This window comes from Pelecanus crispus, chromosome 1 (genome assembly GCF_030463565.1).
Source record: "Pelecanus crispus isolate bPelCri1 chromosome 1, bPelCri1.pri, whole genome shotgun sequence".
In the NCBI taxonomy this organism is placed as follows: domain Eukaryota; kingdom Metazoa; phylum Chordata; class Aves; order Pelecaniformes; family Pelecanidae; genus Pelecanus; species Pelecanus crispus.
The window spans coordinates 7,401,040-7,420,987 of NC_134643.1; the positions used below are offsets into that span (position 1 = coordinate 7,401,040).

At 37.1% G+C, this 19,948-nt stretch overlaps 1 protein-coding gene across 2 annotated transcripts in view; it reads right to left on the bottom strand.

Moving 5' to 3' along the window:
• The window catches only part of UPF2 (UPF2 regulator of nonsense mediated mRNA decay), a 67,057-nt gene that overhangs the window by 14,699 nt on the left and 32,410 nt on the right, over positions 1 to 19,948 (bottom strand). For both annotated transcript variants that reach the window (XM_009488862.2, XM_075707729.1), the window contains 8 exons: positions 13,623 to 13,808; positions 12,880 to 13,083; positions 11,961 to 12,236; positions 9,958 to 10,141; positions 6,019 to 6,158; positions 4,079 to 4,183; positions 3,053 to 3,151; positions 2,130 to 2,297 (listed from right to left, as the gene is read on the bottom strand). In XM_009488862.2, the coding sequence (XP_009487137.1) occupies positions 2,130 to 2,297; positions 3,053 to 3,151; positions 4,079 to 4,183; positions 6,019 to 6,158; positions 9,958 to 10,141; positions 11,961 to 12,236; positions 12,880 to 13,083; positions 13,623 to 13,808 (1,362 nt within the window). The remainder of the gene's footprint in view (positions 1 to 2,129; positions 2,298 to 3,052; positions 3,152 to 4,078; positions 4,184 to 6,018; positions 6,159 to 9,957; positions 10,142 to 11,960; positions 12,237 to 12,879; positions 13,084 to 13,622; positions 13,809 to 19,948) is intronic.

The following is a 19,948-nucleotide window of genomic DNA, read 5'->3' on the forward strand; positions in this document are numbered from 1 at the left end:
GTCAATGCTCCACTGAAATCTGGCTGAACACTGGCGTGCAAACTGAGTATTTAGCAACTGGACCACAACTACTCAATATTAACCTCCAGAAGGAAGTACAACATGTTCCATTTTCATCAGTAAGTACTTTCCTTACGGTGAAGATTTCTAGTTTCGGCAGCACCACTGACAAAGAACACGGAGACCAAACCAACTGCTAACACAGGAAGCGATTAGGTTGGTGTTGTAGTGAGGTGGTGATGCTTATCATTCCAGTGACTGCGTAGATGGGAAACAGCTTTCCAGGTTGTCTGGACTTTTCACTGTTTTTTTAAGAGCTGGAAGTTTACAGTTATAACTTAACACTAAGGTATGCACCCATCACTTCAAAACTCTGTGCACATTCTGCTCATGCAGATTTAAAATAAAGTAGTACCATAAGAAGGAATAATTATTTTCTTTTCAACTCCACCTCTTCTTTCCTGCTTATTTTGCTATTAAAACTGACTACTAAGACCTTTTTTTTCTGAATACAGAACTATGGACAAAGAAGCCTTTCACTGACTCAAGAACTGAAGTAGTCTATAAAGCAACTGTTTTCTACATTTCTAGAAACACTGAGAGGAGTTTTGGCAGGAAGAGCCTACTCCCAAAAGCAAATATTGAGGGAGGAGCAGGGAAAGCTCCTGAACAAGTTCTGCTTTCTTTTCAAGCCACACGTCGGCGATATTTTCCCCTCAACACAGAATATGAAGATCCTAAAATTCTTGGTAACTACAGATACTCCCAGTAAATTATCCTGAAAAAGCTAAACACCATTTTCTTTTAATGGAGTTCCCTTAAATCCCTTCTCAGCCCAATGACAATAGTTACAATTCCCCACTCAAAATTTCTGTAGAACTCTGTATACAACATTCAAGTTCCAGGAAAAGAGAATAACCAAACAAATGTAGTAAGGAAATCAGTTAATCATCACTACTAAATGCAAGCACACACGTGCCCACTCAAATAGGTATCACCACTTACATTTTCAGAGCACCTTACACAGTGCAGCATTTTCTTAACAGACAAACAAGGCTTAAAAACAGATTGGGAATCAGACACACTCACTAGTTCAAGGGTTTTATGAAAACAGACCTCACTTCCTATGCAGATTTTTAAAGTGTCTTTCACATGGTGAAAGAGAAAGCTTCTACTTCAGCTCTATATAACTCAACTGTTACACTACTGTCACAGTTCAGGTAATAGAAGTCAAAAAGAAGTAGTGGCATGGCTGACACAGATCTAAATACCTGAAAGGCACTGATGCATGGAAAAGACAATGCCTTGGTTTTGCTTTCCACAAAAAGTCACTACCATCATTCACTTTCATCATCAATTTATACAACCAAAATGAAAAGGTTTCTTTAAAGGACCTAAACCTTGACAAGAAATGCATGTGGAATGTGTTAGGTATTGATTTGTATACTATGCATTTGCTGACCCAGGAAAATTCAAACATACACTAGAGGAAAGAGCCAAGACAAATGTATAGCTTGGCTGCATGAAGCAAGAGGTTTATTTGTTTTATCAACATGACTTCCATTTAAGTTTGTCTGAGAGATTCACTCAGTGCATTCAGGAAGAGTCCCCTAAAAAAGCCTTCAGAGATAATGACATTTTTCCAAGTTGAACAAATTCAACCAAGCGGCAGTCACTTAGGAAATGGAATTTAGCAAACACCACGTATCTTGATTTGAAGCTGAATGTGTTTTCAGCAAAATCTGTAGAATCTTGAAGATTCTGGAGTATTCCTTCTCCTTTTCTTTTCTACTCCTTTTAACTTCCAGTGGCAATCCACCAACGGCAAGCATTCATCTTCAGCAACTATGCTTAAAATACACATAGAATGTACCACTGTCCCACTGGTGTGATCACAAGATGTAATTACTAACGGTATAATTTAACCACAGAATTTTCCTACACGATTTCTATTAACAACCAAGAATTCCAAGAAACTACATACGGTATTTTCTATTTATCAAAATTAAGATGCCTGCATCCTAATCTGATAAAAGGATGAAGAAACAAAAAATTGTGTGACTTTCAGAAAAGTGAAAGGATTTTATTTATTTACTTAAGCAGTATCTGTACCTTACGTGAACTCTTACCTGCTGTTTGTTGCCTTTTCGTGTTAACATGACAAATGGCATTGTGTCTCCAGACTCTGACTCTCCTTCCCCACCTCCAAGTGGAGGACCCTTCTTGAGCTGACTTTTGAGATGTAGAGGAATAGCAACATCCAACTGATGTACTTTAACAGATTCGCCACTCCGTTGCTATTAAAAAAAAGTAGCATCTATAAATGATCAGATGCTAAAAATGTCAGTCTGGCAACGTTCATATTTTCATGACTGAGAAAAGTTTTAGCCTTCCAAGAAAACAGAGTAATACATAAATAAGCATATTAGGCTTCAGTACATTTTCCTTTGATTTCCTTGCTTGTGAAGAAGAAAGTTACAGGGGCGGAATACTTCAAATTTCAAAGACGTTTTAGATAACTTAACCTTGTAAAGAAAGAAATCTAGAGACTTGATTAAACACACTTGAGAATGGACATTCAAGATTTTTTTGTAGTATGTTATTAATGTATTCCTCATACAGGGCTTGCAATATGCAATACTTAAACATTTACCAGATGTGACTTAAAAAAAAAAAAAAAAGGACTTAAAGGTTATGTAAATTTAAATGCAGCTACATTTTAAACATATTAAACCTGAGGCTTGGATAGTCTTGGATAAAGTCAGAAGCATGGCATAGTATCTGATGCAGTTATTATCCAATAAAATATCTGTCAGCATGTCATATATTCACTGGGCAAACAATACAATTAACAGCTATTTTACTAAAAGCTACTTATCCAAACATGTCAATTGCAGAGAGGAGGCCACAACTAAGAAAAAAAGAATCCATGTTCTTTAGTATGGTAAGATATGCATTAATCTTTTATTTACTTTAAAACAAAACAAAAAAAAATCAAATACAGTTAGCTGTACAGCAAATTACATTAATTTAAGAAAATAAATATTTATACCTGAAGATTTTCCAGCATCATTTTATCCAATGCCTGAATGAAGTCCTCATCTTCTGCACAAGGGACATGCTTAAGTCCTCCTCCTTTAATCATTACTTCCTATTGCAATGGGAAAAAACCCCTTCTGTTACATTAGATACAGAAATATGAATATTCAGTCTAGAAATAAGGGGTAAAAATATTCTTATTGCTTCCATTCCATACATAATCAAATGCTTAAAAAATTGTTAAAGAAAAAAAAAAAGGTTTCAGCCTAGATTATTTTCTTGAAGAAATATCTTCTGACATTTATTGCCTCAAGTATTATGAAGGCTGGCCACTCATTCTGACATACTAGCGTATGTGTACAGATGGGTATGTACACATCTAGATATGGCAACAATACAAAGAAAAGTCTCTATATCTACCATACCTAATTTAACTAATTTTTCCATTAAATCCATAAAGTTAGATGGTCTTTCCAAGATGAACACTATCCTTATTTGGAAAGCACAACATGACAACAAAAATATTTGAAGTCAGTACCCCAACACATTGTTCTATGAAGACCATTACTTTTCTTACTATGTAACTGCAATTCAGGCTCAACTGGGTGGGTTCTTTTGCTACAGATGTTATAATCTGCCAATCCCAAATCTGTATTTTAGGAATTCTGCACTTCGTTTGTGTCCTTTTCAGTTTTGAGATCTAGTGGAGAGCAACTAGTTTACCTTGTTGTACCATATCAGTTTGCTACCATTGCTGGCATTGCAAAACCACCATTTAAGCAATCTTTTCCAGTCTAGCTACCTGTGAAAGTGCACAGTCCTGTGAAAACATGTTGTAGTAAAATTGACAGCATAAATATTTTCAGAAGGTAATAATGAAAATACAAAAATAAGCTCCAAAATATATTTGAAAGAATAGCAGTGAGTGTTCTTGCCATGTTTTCCCAGTTACGTTATGAGCAGCAGTGACAAAAAACATTCAGGAAAGAAAACCAAAGATGCAAAAGTCAATTCACTTCACTAAAGTAACAATACATACTGTATTCTCCTCATCGGTTTCATTTTCCTTATTGGAGTCTGTAAGATAATCTGTGTTTTCTTCCTCCTCTTCTTCACCCTCTTCTTCCTCATTGTCAGAGCCCTCCTGAAATATTCAATGTTTACAATTTGAGAACAGAAAAACTTCTGTTTTAAAACAAAAAAGACCACTTCCATCTGATTCCTCATACATATTTTCTGCACCTTTCCTACCCTCTCCCCATCCGGACCTGTTTAGTTCAGTTCAGTCTTAGTAAATGTGTTTGTTATGTTTTGTATTTAATGTTTCAGTCTGAACTCACTCAGCTTTATCTGACATTTTCACAAACTTACAGCAGAAAACTGGCAGTAGTGGCTGATACACCAGATGGTTGTGCTGCCACTCAGGGAACTCAACAAGCTGGAGGAACGGACTGACAAGAACTCATGAAGTTCAACAAAGAGAAATGTAAAGTCCTGCACCTGAGGAGCAATAACCCCATTCACTAGTACAGGCTGGAGGCTGCCCACTTGGAAAGCAGCAAGGCAAAGAAAGACCTGGGGTCTTGGTGGACAACAAACTGACCAAGAACCAGCAGCGCACCCTTGCAGCAAAGGCAGCTGACTGCATCCTGGGCTGCATTAGGAGAAAGTGCTGTTGACAGGTCAAAGGAGGTGATCCTGCCTGCCTGCTTAGCACTAGCAAGACACATCTGGAGTGCTGTGCCCAGCTCTGGGTGCCCCAGTACAAGACAGATGTGGACATACTGGAGCAAGTCCAGCAATAGGCCATGAAGATGATTAAGGGACTGGAGCACCTGTCATAGGAGGAGAGGCTGAGAGATGACTTTGTTTAGTCTGGGGAACAGAAGGCTCAGAGTGAGGTGGGAGGTCTTCCCAATGCGTGTAAATACCCAAAGGGAGGGAGCAAAGAAGAGGGAGTCGGAGTCTTCTCAGTGGTGCCCAGGGACAGACCCAGAGGCAACGGACGCAAGTTGAACAATTTAATTTAAATGTAAGAGAAAAAGCCTTCTTTACTGTGATGGTGTTTAAACACTGGAACAGATTTGCCCAGAAAGGTTGTGGAGCCTCCATCCTTGGAGATATTGAAAATTTGACTGGACATTGCCGCAGGCAACCTGCTCTAGGCAATCCTGCTTTGAGTAAGGGAGGTTGGACAAGAAGATCTCCAGAGGTCCCTTCCCTACCCCCCCAACCATTTATGATTCCAATGATATTATTAATTTGTGGGTAAAGGCACAAACCCAGCCAAACTTCAGGAACTTTAATGCTGAGAAGCAAAGACTGAAAGAAAGCTTACTAGTAAACCAACCAACCCAAACATAAGGACAAAAAGTGTTTTCTATTTCCTCGATGACCTCATTTTCTCATAACACTACCATTATCATGTCAACTTTGCTGTGTCATAGTGACAACTTAGAATTTCTATGTACATGTCTTCTTTTTTTTATTGGCTCCACCATTTTTGATTCAAAAGATTATTGGCACAGTAAACAAGGAAGGTTGTTATGCTCCATAAATCTTTTATTTATTCATATTACACAGGCATACTCTGAACACCTGTTATTTTTCCCACATGACTGCTTTGACATCTAGTCAATACATTTGCTTCTACAACAGATAAAGAAAAGTACCCGAAAGTGTTTTCATGCCAAAAAACTGAAGGCATCTTTTTGTTGAGAAGCAGCAAATGAATGAGCAAAGTTGTCAGGTTCAAGTGTCTGCCGTAATTTCTCTAGAATAAGCCTCAGACACTCTGTATTCAGTTTTCCACACATACAAAACTGGGATGGAAATAGCCTCAGAGTACTGACTGGGTTGTGCATACCCACATTTCACCTGCTAACTCTGTGACACAGAACGGCTTCAGAAAGTAATGAGTAATCAAGATATTGATTACTCATTCTTTTTATACAAGGCAAAGTAAATGATTAAGTTCACCTCTTCTTCTGGCTCATTTACTTCACTTTCATTTCCAGATTGTTCCTCTGTCTCTGCTCCACCTTCCTCCTCCTCTTCATCCTCTTCCAGATTCTCTCCTTCCGTAATGGAATCTTTGGAATCTTTGTCATTCACAATTCCTGAAATTTGGAAAAAGAGAAAGAATTAGAACAAGGAACTAGAACAGAATTAGAACAAGAATTAGAACATTGGAACACATAAACCACTCAAGTTATATGTGGAAGATCACTTCAAAAGTCCATTGTTACTGAACACTAAAACTTCTGTGGGTCATAATACTTGACTTCGGAATGAAACATTTTCTAAATAGTTGCTTTACTTGTAAAGGGTAATAATTTCCCTGCCAGAAAAGGAGGAAAACATTATAGAAAATGTTTGAAGATCTCCCATAGAACAGCAACCAAGAAGCTGCACTGTGCAAACTGCTTCAAAATATCCTCAAACTAAATGTGCAACCTTACTGAAACATGCACTGAAATATGAGCACTAGATCACAGATGCTCTACAAAACCAGCAGAACCCAGAAGACATCAAGCCTCTGGAGTCCTAGTTCCAGTACTTCACACTACCATCAATTAACAGTTTTGAAACAACTATTTTCTCAGCCTTTAATAAACCTTTCTGACTCTTTTCTAATGCTCCAAGGCTGCACTTGAGCCTATGAGGATGTCAGTGCCTACCTGAAGTCTTCAGGAAATCAGAGTCTCTTCCAAAACTATTATCTAGTGTGCTCATCCTACTTGCAGAGAGGACTGACAGTTCTTTCACTGTGTTTTAGTTCATCTTGCAGTTTTCCTTACTGACCTGCTTGCCACCTCTATCCCTCAAGACACTTTAGTTTACTCTGTGTGTAAGGTATCAAGCGTAGCTCCCTAAACCTCTGCTTTCTTTCAATAAGGTATCCTTCAATGTAATACCCTTATCTATACCATTCCCACAGTAGTGAAAAATGTTTTAGCTTCTTTCAGTGCTTCAGTGTCCAGTTTAGTCTTAGATGCAGATTTCAATCAGAATTGTTTTCAGAGAAAATACTTAAGAATTGAGCACGGTTCCGATTCAGGAAAAAGAAAAAATGAAGACCTGTTTTTAGAGAACAGCTACTGCAAAAATTAAGTAACCCAATGCAGAACAAGAACAAACTTCTGGCATACACTATTGTTCTCATACATTCTTTTAATCTTTTCATTAATTTACAAATTATCATGGTTTGAGCTAGCAGAAAGCGATGCTGATGCCAGTCTTCTGCAACACAGCAAATCTAAGCCAGTAATTTTTCAAAGATTTTACTAAGGAGTCAATACAGTTGTTATGCAGTTTGTCATTCGTATTTTGACATTATACCAACCATACTTAGGGCTGGCGTTAGCTTAAAGTTTTTTTGGATGGCAAACAAGCACATCAGTTCTGTACTCATGGCACTTCTTTGTTCTCTGCCATATTCAAAGAACAAATGCAGTAGTACGCTATTCTTAAGCAGAAGTCTAGATTCTGAATATACAAGTGGTTTGGGGCAAACCAGATTTTTTTTTTTTCTTTTTTTTTTCCTTTTCCCCTCCACCTCCAGATACCTTTAAGAGATGCAATACGCAGACACACACAACCAGATCTCTGTACAAAAATCTGACTACAATCACTAAGATCAGCTTTGGGGGGAGGTGAATCTTTACAACCATGCTTGAATTAGAGAAAACTCAGAAATAAAATGAATGGTATATATAGCTGTATGGTAGTTACTGAGGATTTAAGTTCTGTGTGAACACACACATACACACGCACGCACACACAATTCCTCCATATTCCAGAGGTTGCAAAGCATTCTTTGTTCCCCCCTATTTATAAACACTGTGCTGCTCAAAATCTGTGCTGCTCCATAATTACACATGAGCTTCTTTTGAATCACTCAGTGTATTCTCACCGGTACCAAACCACCAGAGCAGCACAGGAACTAACAGTGAGCCCCCAACTCAAGGTCTGCAGGCAAGAAGCCACCCCACTGTTCTGCCTAGAATTACACTTCAGACTGATAAAGAGCAAAGCACGTCATGGTCTTCAGCACAACACCTTCTCGGTGTTACTGTCCATGGCCGAGGAACCGTGAGGACAAACTGATCAAGAACTGCAGTTCTATTAGAGCTTCTGCTAAAGTATTAAAAAACTCATTTCCTTCAGCTATGCTCGCACCTATCATCCTACCCTTCAAAGATCAGAAAGCCAGATGAGAACCTCTTCGAGACCACCTTCAAACAGTTGTGACAGGAGGACTAGGAACTATCCTGCCCTATGCTGATGTTTAATAGCAAGCAATTAATATCAAGAAAACACCACACCCGGGGGGGACACACATGACATTACCCCCTTTTTAAAGGCTGTACTGTTGACGGGCTTTGCTCATGCCAGAACACACACAATAAAATGTTCTCCAACACTTGCTCACATTGAGTGACCACATATCTCCCTCTTAACTACACCAAATTCAACTGCTATAGCGGTGGTGATTCAGAGAATAGGAGTTCTTGTGATTTGTAAGAAGGAAGTGCTGAGTATCTTTCAAAAGAATATTACAGTTTATGTAACTAGCGGTAAATTACTTCTTGGCTATCGTTTTGAGAGCATAAAAGCTAGTAATTTAGATTGTACCATAAAGAAATTTTTATCCGCATTTCAGTTGCTACACAGGTAATTTTAAGGCGTGTCAATTAATTGAACAGCGTATTAAAAATATAAATTCCTCCTAAAACAGAAGTTGCAACACTTCACCTGGTAATTACATATACTTATCCCACTGGATTAAAGGATTATTCTTAAAAATTGAACTTGTCTAACTAGATGAAGTGCTATTAAGGCTATAATTAACACTTATAAAGTGTAAAATTTACATATAAAAGCTTTTCATGACCAAGCTTGTCTTCAAATAAAAATGGAAGATTAGAAAACAACTCCATTTAGTGAGAAATGAGCACAGTAGTATCCAATAATTAGTAGGAACTGATATGTACAAAAGGTTTAAAGGTTAACATGATGATAGTAGGTTTAGATACATACTAACAAGTATTTTGTCAACTGAGCTATGCCGCAAGCCTGACATTCTTCCTCCTGAAATTAACTGATTCTTAACACAGCAAGATTTACAAGTACACATCACTGTAGTCTTAGCAGGAACTACAAGCTAGCACACAACCTAGCCAACAAACACATTTTAAGAAGAAAAAAAGACTTTAACAATCCAACCAAAGCTCTAATTCATGAAAAGGAAATCATCCTCTGGCCTCTACTGAAATGTAAAGCCCATTCAAAATTATTCCAAAGGAAGTGTAAGGCTCAAAGTACCTGTCAGCATTTTAAAAGCAAAACATGTTTCGTCTTTTATTGTAGTCTTACACTAATGCTTACTTTGACACAGCAGCTCTAGTCAAATCCAGAACTGGGGAAGGAACAGAGAGTTGCAAGCAACCAACCTACCAAAATGACCGAGCTGGTTTCCATCAGGGCTCACCAGCCAACAGGCTGCAGTAATTGAGGCTGCAGACACCTCTTGCTTATTGTAGAGTGTGCTTCCTAAATTTTTCTAACGAAATTCATAGTTTTCTTCCTCATCATTTGCACCATACTACTCCATAGACTTATTTTTACAAATATCTAAACACACACACTCCCCCTTTCCAAATGCTACTATATTAATAGAATTCATACTGACTTTTTTTTTTAAAAAAAAAACAATCACTTTAGAGTTACGAAGATTCTATATGATCTCTATGGTGATCAGAAAAATGCAGAGAAGTTACAAAAATATTTCTATCATGAGAACAAAAAGATCATATCATGAGAATAACAAGTTACCTGTCATCATCATACAAAAGATAATTTTAAGAAATACAGGAATTGTCAAAAAGACCTGATTTCCCTTGCACATTTTCTTACCTAATTTTATTAAGAATTCTCGTTCCAAGTCTTGCACCTGTCTGATAGCTTCTTCCAGAGAATTGCAGAGCTTTATCTTTGGTCTCAGCAGTTCCAGTGTATCACTGATCATATAGTCTATGTCTATAGGAAATGGGTGGTCTTTTGTCCAAACATCCAGACTTTTTTTCCACCAAACATACCGCTAGAATACAAAATATTCAAATACATTATATGCGCACTGGCATTTATAAACTATTTAACTTAGGAAGTTTGTAATGCCTAGCCATGTTTGTACAGTAGAAAACGCAGAAGATTTCACATCACTACTCTCTTACTATTAGATATTTTGCTATCACTAAACATTGTTTGATAACAACAGATATCAGAAACATTAAGAATATGCTCCTTTTATCATAACAACTGTTAGAAGTATAAGGACTGAGCAAAAAAAGCACTGAAAAGAAAGTGCCTTCTAAGGGTAGATTCTTTCTATGAGAGATGACCACTTAACAACTGGCCAGCTTTCAAGTCCTTCCTCCATATATTTTCAAGAAAATTAATTGCCCCAAAGGCATATTATGGGGAGAAGGAAGGAAACATCACAAAAAGTTTTAAGACTGCAGCTAGCATGAAGTGACTTATCCAGTTCGCTTTATAACAAAATAGTGCATACCCCTTACAATAAAATTCTAAAAAATAAATGCTGATCTTAAGTGAACCTAACAATAGAATCTGAGAACAAAGGTGTTGCAAAAATTGCATGTGAAAATGAAGTATGACTAACAGAATGTTTATTTAAAGGGTGACATGGTCAAAAGGAACACTTGTTGAAATTGTAAGGCATAACAAAAATATAATGACTTCTTCACTGACAAGTTTATTTTGGGTTTAAAAATAGGACCATACTGTACTTCAAAAAACCATTTTACATCTCAGATACAGATGAAGGATATGAGTCCTGAAGGTATGAAATAAGTCGTTATCACCTTAATTTTAAATTATACTAAAACAAGGATATTAAAAGAGAGAAGCAGAAAGAAAAAGAAGTTAAGTCCAAAGAGTTCTAGCATGAACTCCATGGACTGGAATTCCACATTTGCTCAGAGGAACCCATTCCAGTGTTTAAACACTCCCACTATGAAATCTTTTCCCCCTCTTACATCTATTGAGTCAGAACCTTCCTTGCTGCAACATGTGACCATTACTTCTCATCCTTTCACTGTGCATGCCTGAGAAGCATCTGACGACTCCTTCTCTACAAACACTATTAGCTGAAGACAGCAACCTAATTAGCATTCTCTTCTCCAAGCTGAGCAAACCCACAATGCGAAGAACTGAGAGCCTCCTGATCATTCTGGTGACCCTCCACTGGACTCAGCTCAGTTTGCTGATGTCTCTCCTCTCATCTACCAGGGAGCCCTGAACTGGACAGTGCTCCAGATGCGGCCTCAAAAGTGCCAAGCAGAAGGGAAGGGAAAAAAAGAAAAAAAAAAAAAAAGAAAAAAAAATCACTTCTCCTCAAGCTGCTGGCTACACTCTTGCCAACGCAACGTAGTACACTGTTGGTCATCACCCCCTAACGGTACAGAATGTACCAACAATGTCATGTTCATACAGGCCAGGAGTCCCAGCTCTATTCCTGCAAAGATGCTTTCTAGGTAGTCAGTGCCAGGCTGTATTGTTGCGTGGAGCTATTCTATCCCAACTGGAAGACTTGATACTTACCTTTCCTGGAATTCACAAGGTTTCTGTCATCCCATTTTTCCACTTGCTGAGACTCCCTGAAGGGGGGAACCTAAACCCTTCAGTGAATCAACTGCTACCCCAGTGCTCTGCAAGTTTGTTTGAACAGTATCATCTACATATAACTGAACATACACTTTAAAATGAAACTGCTATCAGACAGATAGGATTCTAAAAATTATAGTGCTAGAGAACAATGAGAGAACTATGTAACAGACTGACTTACATTATCTTGTTAAAGAAATCTACAGAACTATACAAAATTTAGTTTAGAATACCTGAAAATATACAAGGAAGCAATCAAGTTTTCGTTTGCTGGATCCTCTGTCAAAATACTGCCCACAGGTATCGAGGATAGTACAAACTAGTCTGATTCTGAAAAGATGCTCCGGAGGGTCCAGTGGACTAGGACTACCATCAGGGTTCACACCAAATGATGTGAAAGAATACAGAGTTCGAAATATTACAGCTGATTCCACCATTCGATAATTATAGAGCTCCCCCAAAAACTTGGCACTGCTGATCCGCCGTTGGTTAAACTTTGGCTGGTTAACCTTTATCAAAAAGGAACAAAAAAATTCACTTTATCATGCAGACACAACAGAATCTTTGTAAAAGGGTGGTTGTTTGGTTGGTTGTTTTTTGTGTTTTTTCCTTTTTTTAAAGAAAAAAGCAGTCTAAAAAATTGATAGAATTGTTATAATAAAAAGTGGTTATTTTTGGCTACATACATTACACAAAATTAAACATTAAAAAGTAGTTATGAAAGCTGGCCAACTTGTATTTGTACTTTATAATAACTACATTTAGCATACACTCTATCTTAAATCTATAATTATTTTTCATTGCCCAGAGAATTCTTGTAATTGTAACATCTATCAAAATATGGACTAGTCTCCAGAGTTACTTGAAGTTGCATGAATTTGACTACACTGTGAAAGAATAAATTGTATGCCCTCACTATGATAAAGGGGGCAAAACAACTGTCCTAGTAATCTGTGCAGTTTATTGGGTTTGGGGGGCGAGGGGGTATGTTTTAATTTAAATAAGCCTACATAAAGCAAACAACTGAGGTAGAAGAGTCATCAGACAAAAATCCAGAATCCAAGGATTCCTTTCTTTAGGCAAGATTATTTTACTGTTTTCCTTTCCACATAAGCGGATGAGTATAGCTTAATAAGAATGTTGGTGGTTTACCTCCATTCCTAGTCGAATATCCTCTAGCACTCCATCCACAACATGAATTCCGACATCTTCCTGGTAAAGGACCAACCCTGCTAAGAGGTTGGCTACACAGTGAATACTATTGTATTTCACATTCCAGATGTTGATCATACAGCATATAACATAGTCTTTTACTTCTGCATCCTGCCAAGGCAGCTTGCGCATCTGTCTCAGGACCTAAACCAAATTTTAAGACAAGCTTAACATTTTAGCAGGCGAAGTATCAAAATACTTACTGTCATCCCACCTCTCACGGTTGGGATGAAATCCTTGTAAACACCTGCAAGCAGCCTCATTCTCTTTTTCAAGCATCCTCCAGATCTGCAGTAGCTACAGAAAACTTTATACATGTAATCCAACTGCTGTCCTCTAGCTACTAATCAAGCTGTCCAAATCTGTTCCATAATTTCCTTGCTCTTACAGTCTGTATTTAAGGGTAGTCTTTTGTCTCTTGCGCCGAACACAAGATACTTAACACAAAGATTCTCATTTAATTCTCTATTTGTTCAGCACTTAATGCTGTAGAGAATGCAGGTCCATGACTGGAGCTTCTATGCATTACAATAAAAGAAATGAAACTACCTTAACAATCAGGTATACAAAAATGATCCCTCTTCCTTGCAATTAAAAAAATTATAACTCTCCCAAAACCCTTCGAAAGTTAGTACTACATCACTTCCAGTAAAATCTGTATTAACAATTTCAAGATGATTTACCTTCTCTGTGGTGACCTTGGAGAGATCCTTATAAAGAAGCTTACGAATATATTCCTGCAAAGGAGGACGTTTTTTCTTCACAGTTTTTTCAGCTGGAGGGGGATTACAGTAGTAATAGGCATTTTCTACCATTGTAACATAGCGTGCATCAAGATGCATTGCTTGTTTTTTTCTCATCATTTGTTCCTGGAAATAAATACAAATGATCAGTTAAAGATGTTGACATACTACATTTCCAAGCCAAAGGCTTTCACAGTTACAATCGGGATAAAAGAAACACGAAAGGTTGCAAAAAAGTAAGTTAAAAGCTTGGGTAGATAGAAGAAATGACAAAGCATATATATGCTTCTGTGTTGCTATTTCCAAGGTAATTTTTCTTTACAATCCCTATTTTTATAATGGTTCACCTGTGGTGAAAAAGGTTTCAGAAAAGTATTTGAAGTTTAACTTGAAATCTAAATGTTATTGTTTAGATAAATGGTTAGTAAGATTCTTAGCAACTCCATTCAAAACATGATTTTATTTAACTAATGTAGCTGAAATACCGATGTCTTGACACAAACATAAGTGGATCATCGTAAGAGTGCAATCTACTTTTTACATCAGTATGCAACTCCAGAGGGATTATATTGATGGTTTCACACGAATTTTCAATGGTTTAGGCAATGGCATTTTCCTTATTACATGCTCTGTTGTTGCTGTTTACCCAAGCAGAATAGACTGCAAGAAAAAACAGTACCTACCATAAAGTAGTATTTCAGGAAAAAATCAGACAAGTTAGAGGTTATTACATCAACACTAATTACTGTGCTTAATTGTCAGGATTGTCCTAATCTTCCTCACCAAATACAATCTTTTCTCCATACTTCATTCTGGATATGTAATTTAAGATTTATTTTGTGGATGATTTAAAAAATGTCTTGTACCTAAGAATTCTGTACAAGAACTAAAGCAGCAGTTCTAAGCTGCTGATTTTTACAGTTAAACATGAGGACGAGCTTAATTCCATGGTAAAACAAATTTTTATATGCATATGTGCATTTATAGATACATATGTCTGTAATTCCATAAGCTGCATCAAATTCTTAGGTACATCACATGATCCCATATATTCTAAACCACTCTAATGTGGTTCAACAGGAAAAGAAATTGCACTGGTTTAGACTTTATTATTTAACAGAGGTTGGCTACACAGTAATTTACAGCATCAAACAGATAGAACAGTACTTCCATGTTAGTTTTCTTTATCACTGCACACAAATGTTAGTATATACATTCATGCAGTCCAGTAAACCAATGAAAAGAGTTTAAACCATCATTGGTGAAGAGGCACAGTTTTTCATGCTGGTGGACTTCCCACTAAACTTCAATAATTTAAAGTTTCTTTTACAAGGCAGTGGTTCAGTTCAACTGAAATGTAAATGTACTCAAACAGCTCCTTAACCTTGAGTTTCAGCTGCTAATTCAATGAGGAAGAGCAGTTTTGTGTAACATAGTAACCCAACAAATAATTTTCCTCCTAGACCATAGGCATCTACTGCCGGGAAGGTCTCAATCTGACACCAACCCTAAGGCATTTCATTTTTAACCCTTACAATAACACAAATGGCCTCCCCTTTGATTCCGAGACTGCTCCTTTCCAAATGAGAAATTTCTGTCAAGTAGTAGCAAGTTTACCTACAGCTGCTTAACAGATACACTGTACTTTTAACAATTGAGTACATAAATTGTTTTATGTGGGGGAAAAGCCACTTACAGTAGAAAGTTCCAAAACCTTACCGTGTCATGTATGTTAATATTACCTGTGTAAATTTTTCACCTTTTCTAGATGCATCAGGAAAAAATACATCTTTGCTGCCTTAATGACATTTATCATGTTTTACTATAAACTGAAAGATGAAGTGAGGCAAAGTAAAGCATAACAGAGAAAACAGCAGAAGGGCTTGCAAATAAGATTTTAAAACACCTAGAATTACATAATTTGTACATTTTCCTGTTATAAAAAGTTGCACATTATACTGTAAAATAATAGGTTAAAATGAAAATGTTTCTTCCCAGAAGAGACAATACACACTACCCCAAGTCTCAAAATCACTGTAATTTATCAAATTTATAATTCTTTTGAGCAATCCCAAGTACGTATTCTAACTCTAAGTGGATGGTACTAGTCTTAATCTCTGTTAAAAGTGATCACCATTTCAAGCAACTGTGTGTGTTTCAATCCTTTTTAATTTAAGGAATCAAGTCAAATGGACAGGCAGGAAACAGAAACCGTAACAATATACTGCCTACAATAACAAAAACCTTGACACATTTCGGAACAAAAAAGCAAGACCTAAAGCAGTCTAAAGCACTTTAAGCTAATTAACTACTTTGGGTCTTCATTTTACTAGGCTACAATGAAGAACTACAAAGGTAAAGCATTACATTTGAAGATTAGGTTTCTGGTTTTCCTTTGATAAAAAGATATCACAAACAATATTAAAATGTCTGAGTTAAAACAGTAAAAAAAAAATCTGGTGAAAATCAGGAGGTGCTCCTCTGGTTAGTAATCTTGCTCCCACCTCCCCAAACCCGGTAACACCAATTTGCATTGCAAGAAATAGAATTTTTCCAAAGCAGCGCAAAAAAAAGTCACCAAGTAAAACTTAAGCAGCAGGAAAAGCCCAATTCAGAAAAGCTTTTCAGCACGACTGACATTTAAATTGTCAGATTGTAATAACATACTGAAACTGTTCAGCTCCTCCTCCCTTTACCACCTACACTGCTTTGCCCTGCTGCTTTTTCCAACAGTTCAAAAAAATCAAAATTTTAAATTTCTTGGAAGCACACTATTGTTATAGTGAATTAACACAGTCTCATTCTAACTACAATTACTTTGTCACAGCCTCTGTCTGTACAAGCAACGTTTTCCCACAGTTTCAACTCCGTCTATAAAAGGAGTCACCATGTAGTTCTGTATGTTTATAAACACAAGGGATCTTGCCCTAAAGCTTAAGACGACAATTTGACACAACTGTCTAACCTAAAGGACTAAAAATGCATCAGAAGGCTTTTAATACCAAAACTTCAAATATTCTTTTAACAAGACCACAACAGCATAACACAAGAATTCAACATTTTAAAGTGATTATGTTACAGAAACATAGATCAAGATAATGCTGATCTTCCTTCCAAAGCACCAATTCAAATAATCCAATTCAAATAATCCATTTATCAACAGACCAATCCTAAAGCCAAGTTAGTTTTACACTAATATTTTAAATTACATAAAGGACACTGAATTTGAAAGACTTGCCAAGAAGAAAGATTAACAGAAATAAACATTGCCCTGAAAAAAGAAGAATTTTTAAACGATTTGCAGAACACAACAGTAGTTCTACAAAACCAGAATGTGATCATTAAACGTATCTCTGGAACAAGTCACTTAGTGCTGTGTCCTGGTTTTGGCTGGGATAGAGTTAATTTTCTTCCTAATAGCTGGCACAATGCTGTGGTTTGGATTTAGGATGAGAAGAATGTTGATAACACACTGATGTTTTAGTTGTTGCTAAGCAGTGCTTACACCAGTCAAGGACTTCTCAGCTTCCCATGCTCTGCCAGGTGCACAAGAAACTGGGAGGGGGCACAGCCAGAACAGTTGATCCCAACTGACCAAAGGGCTATTCCATACCATATGACATCATGCTCAGTATAGAAACTGGGGGGGGTTGGCCGGGGAGCAGTGATCACTGCTTGGGAACTGTCTGGGTGTCGGTCGGCGGGTGGTGAGCAATTGCATTGTGCATCACTTGCTTTGTATATTATTTTTACTATTATTATTATATTGTTATTATTATCATTACTATTTTACTTTGTATCAATTATTAAACTGTTCTTACCTCAACCCAGGAGTGTTTCTCACTCTTACTCCTCCAATTCTCTCCCCCATCCCATCAGGGCAGGGGGAGTGAGCGAGCAGCTGCGTGGTGCTTAGTTGCTGGCTGGGGCTAAACCACGACATGCTGCTAAGTTTGCGGCACTCTCTATAAGAGTTTTACTTAATAATTGATTTTCCCTTAATTACTTTTAAAATCCATTCGTAACTATGACTTTCTTCCACACCACGACAAAGCAACATGTCTTTTAATAGGAGACACACAGCCTGTCTAGCATCTTATTACCTAATGTATCAGCAGTAAAGATTAAGACCAACAATTATTTGGAAGACCAACAGGCCTTAATTCTACCCATAAGAGTAATTGATAAGACCAGCTTTACATTTACTTAGATTTTTACCACAAGATCCTAATTAGCTTGCTTTGGGAGTAATCTTTCCTACAGTTAACTCTAACTGGTACCACAAGACTATGATCCAATTTGTATATTATTATTTAAGTCAAAATTAATCTCTACAGTTTCTATAGGGCAACATCAGAAGATGCAGCTATTAAGATGGTTGTAAAATATAAATCTGTTTAGCCTATTTTAAATCTTAATCAATAGATATTCCAAACTTATTTGCCATCTCTGTCTTCCCCTGGTTCCTCAATGCATAAGAAAAGATTACTTATCTGAAACCTTGTGAGGCTTTAAGCCTCAGTTATTGAAACAGTGTTTGTGGTTTGTCTTACACTTCACAGTTAAGTCATGTTTAGCATTCATCCAGGAGATTTCAGCAATACAGCTAGCAATCAGCATTTCTGTAGTGCAATCAGTGTTTTTGTAGTGCATAAGACTAAAAGCAGTCAGTTATGAAAAGCAGCTCTGGTAAAGGTATTTTAATTTTTCCTGACTTCTAAAATTTTTATTAACTACCAAAAAAATAGTAACAATGACTAAAGTGTCTTTTAAAGATAATGGAACAGAGTTTTCAGGGGAAAAATACTTGATTATGGAAAGGAATATATTTAACAATAAAACACATCAGCTAGTAAACCTTTAGAAAATTGAGAGATTCAAACCTTTCAAGATACAAAGTACAGTGCAACAAAAAGCACGAGCCAAGAACTGGCAGTTAATTTGTCCATCTCTTTCCCCTTGTGACTGCACCACTGCAACAAATGCTATGACATTCAAAGAGGTTCAGAAAGAAACAGCATTTTGTGGAAAAGAAACTGTACAACAATATACCCAAGTATGCAACAATTGCTTCTCCATTAACTCTACAGCATGAGAAGGGAGGCCAGAGAAGAGAAAGACCTGTCAAGTGTAAGCCTCTGCTTTGATAAGAAAGGAGATAAATACAGCAAAGACAGTGATATTTCACAGCTTAAGAGCTGTGTCTCTAGAAAGAGATTCCAAACACTTAAACTGCTCCCTTCAGAAGAGCACACTATGTCCACTTTCTCCCCCAAACGCAGAGACTGCTTCCTTTACCGCAGATACACGTCCATATTCTTCTTGCAGTGCACAGATTTGAAGGGAACATTAAAACATCTCATCAGACTTCTAATACATCAACATGGTCTATTAGTTGGTCTGTATCTGATTAAGCTGCTTTTAATTTAATGCGATTTCCTATTGCTAGTATCCAACTTTGAAGGACTACTTCAACCATGTTTGACTCAGTTTCTTGCCTTGGACACGAGTTTTAGGATTGTCTCTCAAGCCAGTAAACATATTATTCAGGGCTCAAGTTCATACACTAACAAAGACCCAAAGCTAATCCTTGTTATTTTTACATCTTTGCCAGTACTTTTCTAGACTTACGGATACCACTTCTACTCTTACCTTAATTACCAATCTCTAGTTCTAAAACACCTTCCTCTAGTGTCTTCATAAACTTTTTCTTCAAATTTAGAACCCCAGACCATTATGTAGAGCACAGAAACCACCTCCTTCACAATTGTCTTCACCTCCAGTTGAAATATCTTATCCTCTCTGGTTCCATTCGCTACCATTTTTTCCCTTAAATAGTACCTCAGGCATGTTCAGGTACAGCTACTATATTCTTTCAACCTCATCTCTGTTTTTGCCCCATCTCTGAATTATTTGTAGTTCAAAAGCAATAGCTTTTTGCTTCAGAAATTTAGTTCTTTATTTACATTTTCTTTTCAGTCATGAACAGATTTATAGGTCAACTGGAGCTCTCCAGAATACTTTCAGAAAGCTATTTGCACCTCCTGTGAGATCTCAGAGCTGAAACAACACTGAACAGGCTATAAATCAGATGATACCAGTCCATAGGACTACAAAGGCTGATAGCGCCAAAGCAGCCTAGGACCTTAACATACGTAACACCAGTCCATCTCAACCCCATTCCACAACGGGGAGGCAAGATTTCAGGATTCATTCTCCTCCCATACGTGTCCCTGTTTTTATTAAAGAACAAAGAACGCTATACT